This window comes from Scatophagus argus, chromosome 24 (assembly GCF_020382885.2).
Source record: "Scatophagus argus isolate fScaArg1 chromosome 24, fScaArg1.pri, whole genome shotgun sequence".
In the NCBI taxonomy this organism is placed as follows: Eukaryota; Metazoa; Chordata; class Actinopteri; family Scatophagidae; genus Scatophagus; species Scatophagus argus.
The window spans coordinates 1,350,158-1,365,550 of NC_058516.1; the positions used below are offsets into that span (position 1 = coordinate 1,350,158).

General features: G+C 50.3%; 1 protein-coding gene across 3 annotated transcripts in view; it reads right to left on the reverse strand.

The window, feature by feature from the left end:
- Positions 1-1,621: 1,621 nt before the first annotated feature.
- The window catches only part of LOC124055614 (major facilitator superfamily domain-containing protein 6-A-like), a 39,426-nt gene continuing 25,654 nt past the window's right edge, over positions 1,622-15,393 (reverse strand). Inside the window, exons 10-17 of one of the 3 annotated variants that reach the window (XR_006842731.1) lie at positions 8,919-9,721; positions 8,675-8,808; positions 8,443-8,494; positions 7,361-7,480; positions 6,148-6,316; positions 4,408-4,584; positions 4,195-4,323; positions 1,622-2,715 (exon numbers count right to left, since the gene is read on the reverse strand). Coding sequence is in view for 2 of the 3 variants with exons in the window: in XM_046382563.1 (XP_046238519.1) it covers positions 4,247-4,323; positions 4,408-4,584; positions 6,148-6,316; positions 7,361-7,480; positions 8,443-8,494; positions 8,675-8,808; positions 8,919-9,721 (1,532 nt within the window). In the remaining variant the exon portion in view is untranslated. Of the gene's footprint in view, positions 4,324-4,407; positions 4,585-6,147; positions 6,317-7,360; positions 7,481-8,442; positions 8,495-8,674; positions 8,809-8,918; positions 9,722-15,393 lie in introns of those variants that run through there. The other 2 variants (XM_046382563.1, XM_046382564.1) reach the window with 2 other exon arrangements.

Here is a 15,393-nt window from a genome sequence, read left to right on the forward strand (position 1 = left end):
TGCCACACGCCACGCGGGCTGCTTCCTTTATCCGACATTTTCCCACGTTGAGCGTGGATTTGAATGACGGGAGAACATGGCAGATGAGGTCTCTTTTCCTTCAGAAATGTTTATTGCAGAAGCTAAGTGAGCCCATTCAGTGCAGGCATTGCGGCCCTGAAACGTGCTCGTGTCTGTCACTTTGTCCACGCGAGCACAGCTCTCAAAGTTTAATTTTGTGCAGAAATCCCCCGCGAGCAGCTGCCTTTTCAGCGCATGCAGCAGCACAGCAGAAAACAAAGGAAGGAAGGAAAGGGAGACAAACAAGGCGATCCCTAACGAAGCTGCAGGGAGGAGAGGCGATAATTCACCAACACCCACACCTTCTCAAAAGCAGTCAGCTTCCTGCTCCTTTCAAAATGAGGGTGATGGGTGCGCTCGGCAGATCCCTCCCACGCTGCTTAGCGGCTGGCTTCCGCCCACCGCCCGTGGAGCCGCCCACCTCCAGCCGTTGCCACGGCAACACATCATCATCAGTGACTTGCACTGGAAGAGGAGGAGGAGGAGGAGGAGGGGAGGGCAGGGAGGGGAGGGGAGGGGAGGACGTTTGAGCGCCGAGCAGGGCTGCAACTGTGAACGGCAGCCAGCATGGGTGTTCAGGAGCTGAGCTTTTCTCCAGAGAAAATCTGTGTGTGTTTGTGTGTGTCTGTGTGTGTGTGTGTGAGAGAGAGAGAGGCGGGGGTGAGAGAGGGATGAGGGAGTGGAGAGAGAGAGAGAGAGGGAGGATGATGGGAGGTATGTGAAAAGGACCTGCGTCAGAGTGACTCATCAGCCAGTTTCACAATGTGTTGATGTGACGCTGATGCAAATGGCCAGCGAGGGGATTCATCTCAGGGAGGAAGAAGAAGAAGAAGGAGAAGAAGAAGAAGAAAACAAACAGAGGACGCAGACGCTCCTTTAAAGGAAGTCAAAGTGTCCTTTTCCAGCTCCTTCCTGCTCGGCCGGGGCTTCCCTGCCTTGCTCAAAGGAACATTCAAAGCTGGTGCTGTTGGGCGACGAGTGCACCCAAACAGTCAGGTTTTCCAGCCGGGATTAAGTCAGCTTTATGAGCAAGACGGTACGACTGCACCCGCTCCTCCCTGTAGCAGGAAACTGAGATATAATTTACCAAAACATCATTATCACTGCATCATAACCTGTGATCACAGCACGACAAAGAGCCACAGAAGCTCTCAGGTCTCCTGTTTCAGCCTGTTGCCTCGACATCAATAAGCTTCATTAGTAAATCAGTTCTGGGTTGTTGTTAACAAAAGCTTCAGCTGTGTTTCTGTTAAAGAGGTCTGCTCTGTTCAAGCCCCACACGACCAAACAGAAGCCTTCAAACTGGCTCTGGACCAGTGCTGGCACCCAGAACTGGACCACAACTACTTCAGGGCATTTTGGAATTAGTCTCGCAACCGGCACTGCTGTGGCCGACCGACTGTGAGCCGACCTCAGGTTGGGGTGGATGATGTGTGGACTGTGTGTGTGTGTGTGTGTGTGTGTGTGTGTGTGAGAGAGAGAGAGAGTCCATCACTCCTGACGGGTGATGGAGGGCTTGAAGTGGATTCAGACGACATTGATGACAGAACGCACCTCACAATAGAGTTCAAAAAAATAAAGTTTAATGTTTATGTGCTGTATAACAAATAAAATATATTAGTGTTTAAAAAACAGGTGCATAACTAGGTGAAGCCTAATCTATCACTTTACAATAAACAGTGAGGAGAACAGTGATCGGTGAGACGCGAGGTCACACATGCGCTTTTCTCTGCAGCGGCTCGTCCGGCCTCAGCAGACCACATCTTCTGTTTCCTGTCCGTCTTTCCAGGCTGCTCGACACAACACAAACCGGATGGAAGAACACAAACACAGATGTTCCCCCACCCCGAACCCGCTGACGGGCTTACAGGTGCTGAGCACAGGACGAAGAGACGGACCCACAGGTGAGCACACTTATTACTGACATAAATATTGCATTGGTCTGTCGTTACGCCCAGTGAGACTAAACTATCCGCAGGGAGTGGAGGGGTGGAGGGGGGACAGGAGTGAGACCAAAGTGTCCGGACGTTATTACCATTTTGGACCAAACGGACATATTTACACAGCGTGGCAACCACATAGAAACACAGTGAACACTTAATCGTTATGTATTTACCTCTAAAACAGCAAAACAACATCTCTGAAATATGCACTGACGGCCATCACAGGTGGGTTAAACACGTGTTAAGAGCTAAGGCTAATCAACATCATCATCATCGTCATCATCGTCATCATCATCATGTAAAGCAGGTTTTTATACACCAGACACACTGTTGGATTTTTTCCTCAATGACACTTAAGTATTTTTTTTTTGTTTGTTTTATTTTTTGTTTTGTCTTGTTGCTGCTGTTGCTCTACATACATAAACACTGTATTGACACCAAAAATCTACAGCAAAGTTACACGTGACAAAGGAAACCCCTGGTTGTTATCTTGGTACTATTTACAGACCCCGGGCTGCTCGGCCGCCAACAGCAGCAATAAACAGGACTTTTGCTTATTTTTTTTTTATTTTTTATTTTTTATTTTTTGCTGCTGCTGCCGAAAAACCACATCAGCTGCAATCTTTAATATTTGATTGTGTCTCCGGTTGGGTTTACACGTGGAGTGGATTTAACGACCTGTGGGGCCTGCTGAGAGCTCGTTGGGTCGTTTCTAAAAAAGAGAAAAGAAAATCGGCAGGCTTTTATTCCTGAAATACTCCTCGTCTGCAGATGCGTGGTTTCGGTTCAACAGCAGTGTTTTGCTAAATTACAAAGTGAAATGAACCAATTAGCTCGGCCTCCGGCACGCCAGCCCTGCCATCCTGCCAAGACAAATGACAGGCCCCCTGCTGTTACTCCACAACAGCTCCTGTACATCCTCTTCTTATATCACCTCCCATAAATATACACAAGACAAGAGCGAGGACGGAGGGGCTGACCCCACCTCTCCTCTCCTGTGTTTCCCGTTTGAAGTGAGCGACTTAAAAAAAGAAAAACTAGCCTGCCACGGGGGCTGAATCCCAACTCAACCTCCCTACAGTACTTTTACACCCTTGTCTGGAGTTACAGTACAAATGCAGACACCTCGGTTAGAGTTGGGAGGATGACCACGAAGGCTCAGAGGACCCTGGAGGGACGGCCAGGGGAACGACAATCAGCCACCAGCTAAATGCTGCGAAATCTTTGGCTTTTGCTGGTACGTCTGAACATCTTCCTCATCCGGCCAGGAGTTCGAGTTGCCTGGTAACGGGATGGAAATCGATTGGCGGCTGGTGGACGCCAGCCACGGCGGCCTGCGGACACTCATGCTCCTCCACATGAATCTCAGTTCAGGTGACACTTTGCATGTCTGCCTTTAGTATCCGTCAAGCTAAATGTCTCCGTTTAGCAAGTAGTGCTTGCCACGGTCACCATCTTAGCTTAGTTAGCACCATGCGAGATGTACAGCTGTGGCCGATGGTCATTAGCTTAACCAAAGTCTAGTCTGGTCTGACCTGCAGGTGGCGCTAAATCAAACAACATCTAATCACCAGAGTCTTGAGGATTCGCGCGTCTGGCGGCGGTGGCAGAGTTCAGAGTTTACCTGCCAGGCGTTTAGGTACAGTATGCGTTACCTGCTGCCTGGAGGGAGAACACGCCACGAGAGCGCCACCGCCAGTGTCGCCAAACATCTGAGAGAGAAACGCGAAACACCCGAAACACTCTGGAATTTGAAATTTTAGACCAAATATGAGCTGCAGCTTGGATTTTAAGGTCCCAGTTTGTGAAGCAAACGCTGGCTGCCACATCAAGTGTTGCCGAGATGCCGAACCCGCCGCATTTCTGCTTCCGGTTCATCCCTGAATCCGCGTTTGAGTTAAGACTCAGCCCTGGCATCACAGCCCGCGACACAAACACCACCCAGGCAGAGGTAAACGAGTACGGAAACGGATCACTCTTAGATTACAGTTAATCAACAGACAAAGACCTGAAGAGCACTGAAGACGGGCTCTCCCGGTGCTTTGGCAGAATACCTTTTGAACAAAACAGAAACGAAACAAAAAGACAAAATCAAAGAAAAATAAATGCTATTCATGAGGCAACATTGGTTGTTAAGGCTCTACTGTGGCTGTGCTTGCTTAGTATCTATTGACGGGTAATAACTGCATACTGTCAAGTGTGAGTACAATGAAGTGAGGGCGGGGAGGGCGAGGCGGGAGGCACTATGTCGAGTCTTCCGGCTCTGACTTGATGGTCTTCTTCTCCGTGTTGCCGGACGCTCGCTGCGACGTCCCGTTTTCTGAGGACGAAGAGCAAACGGACGGGATCGTGAGCGCGCAGGTTCACAAGGCGGCAGGAAGACGTGCGGACAGACGCCACTAACCTGCTGCTGGTGTTTTGGTCTCGTCTGAGTCTTTGTTGTTGTTGTTGTTGTTGTTGTTGCTGTGGTGGTTGTTGTGGTTGTGATGCCGCTTCAGTTCGTTGGCTAGCTGCTTGCCCAGTGGGAGGTCGCCTTCCTGCATGCTCTGACTGACCACCCGCAAGTTGATTGGCCGCTCATCTGGAGGAGGGAAACAGAAAGAAGTTCAGCACAAGCCTCGGGTTCAGCTCTTCCAACATCAGACTGTACTCATCACGACTCAGAGTCAGCCTGCAGTGAAACCAGAGGGAACATCAGCCCAGATGTTGCTCTGGCGGTGGTAACGCGGAGGCCACGTTCGTGCTCGCAAAGCTGCTGATGCGTCGCGTTGGCGACACGACCCCACGCTTAACGCTGGCACACACGTGTTCTTAATCTCACAATGTATTCGCTTCACGTCATGATCAGCTGCGGCGGCGGCAGCGGAGGACGAACCCACTTTGTGCGAGATGAGAGCGACGTTACGGTTCATTTTTTGTAAGTTACATCATCTGTCATGTTTTTTTGTTTCCAAACTATCCCGGTCCTGCTCACGGTCTGCGCTCCGGTTCCTGAGTTGGCTAGTGGACAGGAAACGCTACGACGCCACAGTGAAGCCGACCTCTGACCTTTTGGAGAGAAAATGTGATCACGTCATCAGTTTACCCTGTTGGACGTTTGTGTCAGGCTTTGCCACAATAAGCGCAGAAGCTCTTGAGTTACGGATTATGAAAGACGCTTTGTGAGGTCGCAGTGACCATCAGAAAAGAGACGAGAAAAAAGAAGGAAAATGGAGGCTCAGAAAGACGCTCAGTGTGTAGAGGAGGAGGCAGGAGGGAATAATAAGGTTAGGAATAAGAGAGACGTGAAGACAGGAGGAGGACAAGAAGGAGGAGAAAAGAAATGACAAGTGACAAAGAGGGGAAAAAAGAAACAGGACACAAAGAGGAAGCAAAGGAGGGAGGAAAGCAGAGAAGAAGAGGGGGAGGAGAGAGAGAGAGGTAGACAGAAAGAGAGAGAGAGAGAGAGACGCCCCCCTCCAGGCAACTGGCTGGAGGTAAACAGGCGTGGGCGCGATAATTACAGGTGCATTGTGGGATTTGTGGGAACAGCGATATAATGAGCTGTCGGGAGTGGGTGAGGGAGGAGAGGGATGAAAATGAGATGAGGCCCTGAGGAGAGGTAAGATCCTGAATAATGATGCTTCTTTCTCCTCTTCCTCCCCTCTGTGCTCGACAAGCCACAGGCGAACATGTGAAGACGATGAACGCGGCGACACGACTTGGTGTGGGAAATCAGCACCTGCAGGCGTTGTTTCCATCCACGCAGCAGCGTGCACATCCTGTGGCGTTCATGACATGACACGAGTCACATTAACCTACCGCTCTGCAAAACGAGGCTTCCATTCACTCTGTTTGTTTCCTGTTGAGCTGAAAAGCCGACCACGGGCAACAATTTGGCTGATGGCTGCGCCACAGCTGGATGTTTTCTTTTGATTGGACAAGAGCGGCAGCAGTGAGCCAATCACAACTTGGCAAGCAAAACAAAGGTGAGATCTGAGCATTTTTAGGCTTACTTTTAGGGAAACATCAACTATTCTCACTCAGAGCGGAGAAACAGACCAGCGCAGTGCAGGTGACCACTGAGACGATTAAAAAGTAAAACGACGGCGAGTAGTTTTCTCTGTGGTTGATATAAATGAAGTGCAGATTGTTGCTGTCTTACCCTGGTTGTCTCTGCTGGCGTCGGCGGCGGCTCCGTTGGTGTTCTGGGCGTCGTTGAGGTACTTTAAGGCGGCGGGGGGGATCCTCCAGTCCAGGGCCTGGAGTCGCTCCTGCACGGCGGCGTCCTGCAGGATCTCCATCTGCCTGGCCAGCAGACGCTCCAGCTGCATCTGATGGACGGACAGTTTATCGTCAGGACTGCAGTGTTAAAACTGGGTCGTAAAAGCATCCCTGTCTGGCTTCAGACGTCGGAGTCTGAAACGTGTGAGTGTCGGGGCAAAGCGTCCACACAAAACTCTGATCTGACGTTTTCAAAGAGCCAAAGAGCAAATCGATGTTTTCTCTCAGAGTTCGACCAGAGGAAAACACATTTTCACAGGAATATCGCTGACCGTCTTGTTTTTCATGCTGATAAATTCTTTGTGGTTTCTCACAACAGAATTGCGTTTCCTGCACAGTAAACAGGTGTCCTGCTAGCGGACACCTGGTCCTGGTCCTCAGAGAGTCGGGCCGTCGCCCACTGTTCCCAGGCAGCAGTACAGGGAGTGACGTGTGCTTACTGTCAGGGTTCGCTGCGGTGCGAACGTGAAATCTCCTCGTAGCTTCGGCCGCACCGGCAGCTCGCACGCGAGAAGACGTGCGGCAGCGTGTGCTTTCAACAAACACACACTTCACATGAACATGTTTCCTGAGTAATTAGCTGTCATGAAGCTCTCCTCCTACACTCCGGCTCTAATTGGGAACAAACCACAGCAGCCGCGGAGGCACTGGAAGCCAATAAAGGACATTACTGGGATCAAACTGGATCCTGCCGCCACAAACAGCTGCCGACGCGGAGATCTGTGGCCACGTCTGCTGCCGAGGGTCCCTTCAACCTGACGGCTGATTTAAATGATCACAATCACCAGAGATAAACCCCACAGGCGCTCCACGACACAGCAGTGCGCAGCTCTCCGGGCGCCTCGCACTTTATTTAGCTTCATGCCTGCTGAACTCATCTGCACTGGCCTTCAAGCAGGCTCAACATTCACAAGGATTTCCAGTTTTAAAAGACCGACTCCCTCATTTTGTTACCTCGCCCCGACACGTCTGAACGTCCTCCCCGCCTGCCTCTTAATGTTCCAAAATGCAGCTGCGGTTTTGGGATTTCGGGAGAGACGAAACAAAATCAGCCGGCAACAGTTTCATACCCATCCTGTCTGTCCGCTGCCTACCTGCAGATTTCGTCCGACGGTTTCTTCTCCTTTGGACTTGGCGCAGGCCAGCTGCTCCCTCAGCATCTCCTGCCTCATGTGGATGGCCTGCAGCGCCTCCTGGATGTCGAAGAAGTTCTCCTGCAGGAGGCGAAAAGACGGAGAGAAAACCAAAAAATCAGGCCTTGTTTCTGTCGGGGTAAGAGGCAGGACATGTCGGGGTGTTAAAGGACCAGTTCTCTGTACAATTACACACAAATTACACAGGGGTTTAAAAGTTGTTTTTGCAGTTAGCCAGTATGCTTACATCATAATCAATAACATGATATGAATATTTTCAACATTAACACCATTCTGAAAACAAAAAAAGTTAGCGTCTGCGATAAGCAGCAGCTGCTGCTGTGCTGCGACAGCATCAGGAACGTTTCAGGTGCAAAACGACCAACTGGAACCTTTTTGGGAGTTTTTGTGTTTGTGCAGCGGCCTGGATGTGGATTTGGCAGGAACCGACCCCCCCCCTCCCCCCTCCTGTGGGGACTCGGAGTAGTTTTTGAGAGCAGGTGTCGGTTCATCTGCAGCTCTTGGTTGTGGTTAAAATCCCTGCAGCGATCGCAGCCGCCACATGTTTTCGATTATCAGTGTCCAAACTGAGAGGAGCCATTCACAGCTCAAAGAAGACTCTCGGCCAAGTGCGTCTGCAGACGAACACCGAGACACGGCCTTGTACTCTGTTGAAGGCTGCTGCCGCCGCGTCCAGTCGGTTTGTGGTCACCGCGACAGTCTGAACCTTCAAAATGACCCCACAGAGCGCGGCGACTCCTTCTGCCCGCTTGGCAAAAAACTAAATATATGACTGAGAAAAAGTTGATCTACTGGACACAAAGTGACGCCTGCTTCACTGGAAAGTACCTGTGACGCATCCCGGACCACGGCTGGCTCCGAACTCGTCGTGACGTCACAAAGACAAGTCGGATTTGACGTAAAACACAGAGAAACTTTGTGCAGAGTGAAGCTCAAACGTCCCGCAGGAGCAAACTGCTCAGTGATTATCAACATGGAAGCAAATGAATTAGCTGATCATCCAACAAAACACATGAACTCACCTCCGTTTTAATCCTCTTCGGGGACGGCTCGTCTCTGTCTCCACAGCGAGACCTGCAGACAAACATACACAAGAGACGGGCTGTATTTAAAACCACTTCCTCTCAGCAGGGGTCTCCAGGTCATTTTGCTCAGTGGAAAGTACAGACGGCGTGAACGCTTCGGTCATAAGGAGAAACGATTGAGACGCCGGCTCTTCAACGCCACAGCTGGAGACAAACGGCGGACTCTTACTTGCTGGTGCGGTAGGTGTATTTGTAGGTGACCTCTCTGGAAATCTGCCGGGCGAGACCGAACAGCTCGTCTCGACGCGTCAGCAGAGCCATGTCTCTCATGCAGAGCTGAGCCGCCGCCTCGTTCACCGTCAGCTGCACATCACACACAGGAAGTCAGTTTAGTTTAGGACAAACACAGCAACACCAACCTCAAGGAGGCAGGAATAAGAAGACAAATTCTTTTATGGAGCAGTGAAGTGAACCTCGTGCAGCGTCAGGTGTTTGCCATCCCTCCTCTTGGAGTCAAAGCGTCCATAGATGGCGCTGTATTTACGGATCTCCTCTTCCCTCCGTGGGTCCTCGTCGCTCATTTCAAAGATGTGTCCGATCATCTTTGCCAGTTTCTTGTTGTTCTTCAGCTGCTCCTTGACCTCGGCTAGGTCTGTCTTAGGAAGTCCAGGCGCCATCCTGTCCACGCACTCCAGGACTGACTGGACCGCCGCAGCGTCCAGAGCCTCCAACGCGTCCCTCGGCGAGGACGGGGAGCCCAGGTCTGACGGCGACAGGCTGTGCTCGCTGTCGTTGCTGTGGCCCGACCAGAATCGAGCCTCGCTGCTGCCCTGCAGGGGTGACCCGGCTGACACTTTGTCCCGCGCCACATCCAGCTTTCCGGGGTCCGAGCAGGCGGCGGCGATGGCTTTGGGCATCTTGACGCTGGCGGTGCTGGCACGGTCCTGTCCGCTGAGCAGCGTGGGCGAGCCCTCGGGCAGCTTGTAGACGGGGATGCTGCAGACAGGCAGCGACGTGAGCGGCTGGTTGAAGATGGCCGGGTTGGTGACCCAGTCCCGCAGCGCCTTCTGCAGGCGGCGGACGTGCAGCGGCTTGCTGGCCATGCCGACGAGGGCCATGATCTCCAGGAACTCCTCCTCGCCGGCCTCGCACAGCTGCTGCACGTCGTCGCCGCCCTGCTGGATGAAGGCCTCATAGTAGTAGAGCAGGTTTGCCCGCTGCAGGATCCGGTAGAGCTGCAGCTCACCCAGGGTTCTCGGCAACACCGCCGCCATACCTGAGGGAGGAGACACGACTGGTTAGTACCTTCATATTTAACCGGCAGAGACGAGAGCGCTGACCATCTCCTCATCTGACTCGAAACCAGAATCCTAAACCAGCAGTTTTTTTTTTCCCAAAAATGCCAAATTGTTCCATTAAAGCTGAATGACTGGTCCAGTCCTTCAGAAAGAAACAGAAATGTCAGATAAGTCATTGGCTGACTGCACTGACTGAAATCCCCTGCTGAGCACCAAATGGCGAGAAAAACCAAGTTGTCCTTCATGGATAAGTCAGACCCGGAGATCCGAGGGCTTTCACTCTCAGATGATCAGCGCTGCTCTTAACCTGAACTCGCTTCATCCTGCCTGGATGTTCAGCCAAAATAAAAAATTAACCATTAAATGGTCAAAAGGTCAATAACAACAACAATAACACAAATAAACAAATGTTGTGAGCAAAGGCTGTGAGGCAGTTTAAAGCCTGAGAAATGACCTTGAGGTGAGATTTGTCTTTGTGAAAAATAATAAAAATAATTCATGTTCTGCGCTCTCTTTTATTGGATGTGTCGTGTTTCACGTTCTGCACCAAAATTATCGCCGTAAACAGACTTACATTTGGACTGTACGACTGATTCTTGGCAGGTGCGCGATGGCGGTTTATCAGGCCCCCGCAGGTGTGTGACAAGGTTAAATCTGGCGACTGGATGGACGACTGTTCCACTAAGAATGCCACGAGTGCCTCACATTTTTAGAATGAACAGCACCTTATCAAGATCTGTGCCTCAGCCGTGTTGAGTAATCGACATCTTTTCCAGCGACCGGACTCGTTAAACGTTCGTGTTTTGTGTCATGTGCGGGGGCTAAAGGCTGCCTTTTAGAGGCCTAATTCTTACACCTGTGGAGTGCTTGTGAGCAAAGATATTTCTTGCTCCAGTTCAATGGCACGTTCAGCATGAATGCACATGGTAATAAAATGCTTAAAGTATGGAAAAAATAAATCCGCTGTGCCTGTTTTCAGGGCATATCCCACATTAGCAGAACCCAGTGAATAAAGCCTCACTGGATGTACGTTTGGCTGTTTGCTGCCCTGTCAGCCCGTCAGATTAGCGTTTATCTTCGAAAGCGACGCCGCCATTCACTCTGCCTCCAATCTCAACCCTTACAAAGCAGAGAAACGCTCACATCTGTGCCAAATGCGCGTCACTTGCCACCGTGAATTTGAGAGAAAGCAAGTGGAGGTCTGAAAGAGGCTTGTTTTCGAGTCTTCCTCTGTGCATGTGAGGCCCTGCGGAGGCCCAGCTAACAGAGGAGTGGCAGTCAGCAGGCCCGGGTTGCTGGGAGGACCACATGCCTCTCTCCACCCCTGCAGGATGTGTAGGTGGTGGGCTCGCCTCGCCCAGAATAGGCCCAGAGAGCCTCAGCCCAGGGAGCCAGGCAGGCCTCGACTCAGCCTGCCTGAGTCGGGAAAACGACACAAACAAAACGCTGCCTGAGAGAAGACGGTGACTAAGGCGATCCTCCTTTCATTTCTACTGGAACAGCAGATACCACTGCTGTTGATTTCACTCACTCACCGACCCCACTGCTAATTAATGTCTCTGAACCAACACAGAGTTAGCTTTTTACGGTCAGCCATCTCAGGAAGATCAGTTTCCAGACGGAGGTTCACCTCCAGACCTGACTGTCTCACAAAGGGGACCGTGTGCCGAGGTTTGAGTGTCCACGGCAGCAGCTGTGAATAAAGTTTGAAGGATTTGCTGGCGTTCATACACACAGCAGCTCCCACGAGGGCTTCCTAACTTTCTTCCACGTTTATTAACACTGTGGCTTTAACCTGCCTAAAGAAAAGTCAGCGCTGCAGGGCTGGACTTTAACCTGCAGAGAGACAAATGCTGCTAAATGCTGCTCAGAAGAGAAGAATGGAAATAAATCTGAATAACAAAGGTGTCACGTAAAGATGAAAACCTCCTGAATTCATCTCTTTTGTTAGCCAGTGCTTTTTTCTTCTTGCTGTTGGAAAACAGAATACTAAGCTGATTCTGGCGTCTTAAAGTGAAGCCCGTCACTCTGTTCTCACAGCTTCTAACAGCCTGACTTACAGTGAGAGATTCAGACCGAATGTGGGATTTTAATCAGTCGTGGTCAGAGCTGCTCGACCTGCTGGATTTCCGTCTGCATCACCGTTCATCATCAGTTAGCCCGGACACTGGAGGGACGTGACAAAGTACTGACACCACACACATACAGAAACAAGCCTCAGAATTCATCTCGACGTTAAACTGCCGTGGGATTTTAAACTTTGGTGCGATACAGTTATGACCATACCGACACGTCCACAATAGTGTGAGCATCAGTGCAGCCCTGGAGGTCCGTCCAACGTCCACACTGCACGATGTTCAAGACGCTTCAGTGCTTTTGGTGACCGTAACTACAAGAAACATCGACAAACCAGCCAATCAGAGTGAACAGACAAAGCTGAGTCATGACTTACAGCCGAGCTGAAAAAGGCCAGTGAATGTTTCAAACAAACTGGATGGTCCAAAGCGTCCAGATGCTCTCAGCCTTCATGAGTGAAGGGCAGGTACAGCTAATGTGATGATGGATCAGCAGCTTTTTATGGGAAGTACTTTGTGGGCCTGCCTTCTTAAAGTGAGGACGTTTCCGTCTCGTCTTTGGACAGAAAGAAGCAGAGACACGTCAACCCTGGAGCTCTCGGAGAACATGAGCACAAACTTTTCAAGATTTTCTGACAATCCGTAGACAAAACAAACAAAGAACTTGTTAGCTGCAGCCCTCAATACAACAACAGAACAACAGATGTGAGAGCCGAATCTCCACACTGCTAACCAGCAGCCTGCCATCTCACTCCAGCTTTATCACAGCAGACGTGTGTGTGCGCGTGCGTGTGTGTGTGTGTGTGTGTGTGAGAGAGAGAGAGACAGGCAGCTGTGAATGGCAGGCTCTAATTGAAGTCCTGCTTCACAAAGCGAGTTGAGCCAGTTCGCCTTTTCACCTGGAAAAGTGAGGCGTGTGCTGGCACAATGACACACACGCACGCACACACACACACGCGCGCACAGATGTGTAGTTTTCCAGGTGAGGTGCCATGCAGCAGACCAGGGTTACCTCAGCCCTCCATCAGTGAAGTGATGAACGCTTTGGCTTTCACTGTGATGCAGGAGGAATTTCCCAGTTTCTCAGCACAGAACAGCAACGCAGAGATCCTCAACATGAGAACTGTGTGTGTGTGTGTGTGTGTGTGTGTGTGTGTGCGGGCATCTCAACATCATATTTCTTAAACACATTAACATAAATGCACCGTGCTGGTTCCCGTAATGCCCCTCCAGAACCTGGTCTGTGGCGCTCAGGAGCGAGTCGACGCCGCCGCCGCCGCCGCCGTCACCTCTCGGGGCACTTCGGCTCCGACAGCACGCTCACAGGAGTGGCTCTGCCGTGTTCCTGCAGTGTGTGTGAGGTGCTCAGCAGCCGGCTCGTGCTCACATTTGGCGGTTTGAGCTATTTTTTAACTCACAATGAGATTCCTCTAAGGTATTTTCACGTATTTCTATGGTTTTCCAGTGTGGACGTACAGCCTTTGCTGCGTGTGTCTGCAGGCAGACTGTGGTATTTTAAAGTACTTCCCATAATACTCCCCCCATAACAACTGCGCTGTCGCCACCTTTGCAAAATAAGACTGAATGAGGACAAAAGCAGCAGCAGCAGCAGCAGCAGGTAACATGCAGGATTAAGTCCATATGTGATCGTGCCTACCTGGTGAGTTCTTGGCCCCCTGGTCCAGCTCTTCTCCTTCGTGTCTGTTTATCAACACAAAGCCTGGCTGGTAGTTTGTGCAGAAATCAAAGCCCGCAAACAAGAGGTTCCCCACGACAGCAAGGCGCGTTCAGTCGGAAATGTAAAATCAAGGGGAGAAATTCGAAAAATTATGTCCAGGACAAAAGAAAAAAGAAAAAGAAAGAAGCCAAACGTGTGTCTTCTGGGAGCTCAAACCGAGCGACACTCCTCTCCTCTTCCTCTCTTTCTGGAAACTTTTTCTCTCTCCTGCCGTTGAGAGAAAAAAGAGCAGATCAGTAAAAAGCCGCTGACCTTCGTGCGTCTTTTGGTGCGTCTTTCTCCTCCAAGTGTGTGCGTTGCGTGTTTGTGTGCCAGTGCGACGTGTGTGTGAGTGAGTGTGTGTGTTTGAGTCCTCTCCCAGCGTCTCTCCACTCCCCTGCACTCTTAACCGCTATCAAAGCTCACCGAGACACACGCGCGCACACACGTCCGGCGGGCGCGACAAAATAAAAGCACCGCTCAGGAGCGTTTGGAAAAGTGGAAGCAGAGCCCGGATAAACAGCGCGAAGGTGTGTGAGAATACACTCAGCAGTTCCCGATACACTCACAGATTCACACCGTGAAAATGAGGAAAAAACAGCCGATCCCACCGGAACTGAAGTGCCTCTGGTTTCACCTCAGAGTGCAACATTTAAATTACTTAAAAAAAATTAAACAGATGTTCAAAAATTATTAGCAACGTTAATTTTCTGCTTAAACTGCATTTGTAACTACAGTAACTGCACTCACGTACTGTCTGCCACCGCGTGTAGCACACAGTACGTGTAAAAGATGATCCATATAATCGCTCTGCAAGAAGGCTTTCATAAGAAACACAAAACTGACAAGAAATCTGCTGAAGTGCACGTAAAACTACTACAACACAACAAAACCTGTGGAGGCATGTAAGAAAAGCCATCTTTTCAGAGTGTTACGTTATTGCATTAACGTGTGGGAAGCACTTGCCATTTGGGGTGGAGATGATTTTTAACTTCTTAACTCGATATTATATATATATATATATTTTACAGTAAATGTCCCTTTTCTATTTACGATTCTTAGCTTTTGCTGTACTCTTCGGTTCTCCTCTCACTGCGTTCATTGTGATCGTTATGCGCCAAAAACGTTGGGGCGAATTTCTCTCGCGTCCGAATCAGATGCTTTTATTTTGTCAGCGCTTCCTGTCTTGTCGCGCAGCAACAGCGCGCAGCTTGACGCGGGCAGCCGAGTGGGATATTCCGCGCCGTTGCCACAGAGCCTCTCTCTCTCTCTCTCTCTCTCTCTCTCGCCCACGCTGCTCCCTGCGTGACGCAAATCCGCGCGTGGGCGGACACACGGGGCGTGGGAGGCTTTCTGCACGGAATACCAAACACAGGCAGGTTCAACACCCACAGAGACTCAGAGAGACGCAGCAGCTTGCGCACTTCATGTTCTCAAACTACATTATTATGGCGGAGATTATCTCACCGTCTGAACCCGAACTGTCAATACTGTGGAAACCGATCAGTCGATCGATATCAGACCCGATCGCTGTGTTTGACAAAGTGCAAACTGCTCATACACTTTTTTTTCTTTTTAAAATTAGCTTTCAAAGTTAAAAGATTAAAGACTTTATTTTGGTTTATTTATTTTTTTGCTGTTGTTGTTTTTATTTTTTTGGTGCCGGTGAGCAGTTCTACCTGGCCGGGATAATCCATCCACCTGACAGGTGTGGCCCACAGGTGTGGAGATGGGAGACAGTACAGTCTTGACAGGTATGACTCGTGTTTTGTGTGTACAAAGTATTTACGTGTAGTTTGTATGTGTACATGTGCTTGTATTTTTACACGCACCATGGTTGTACTTGCCTGTCTGTCAC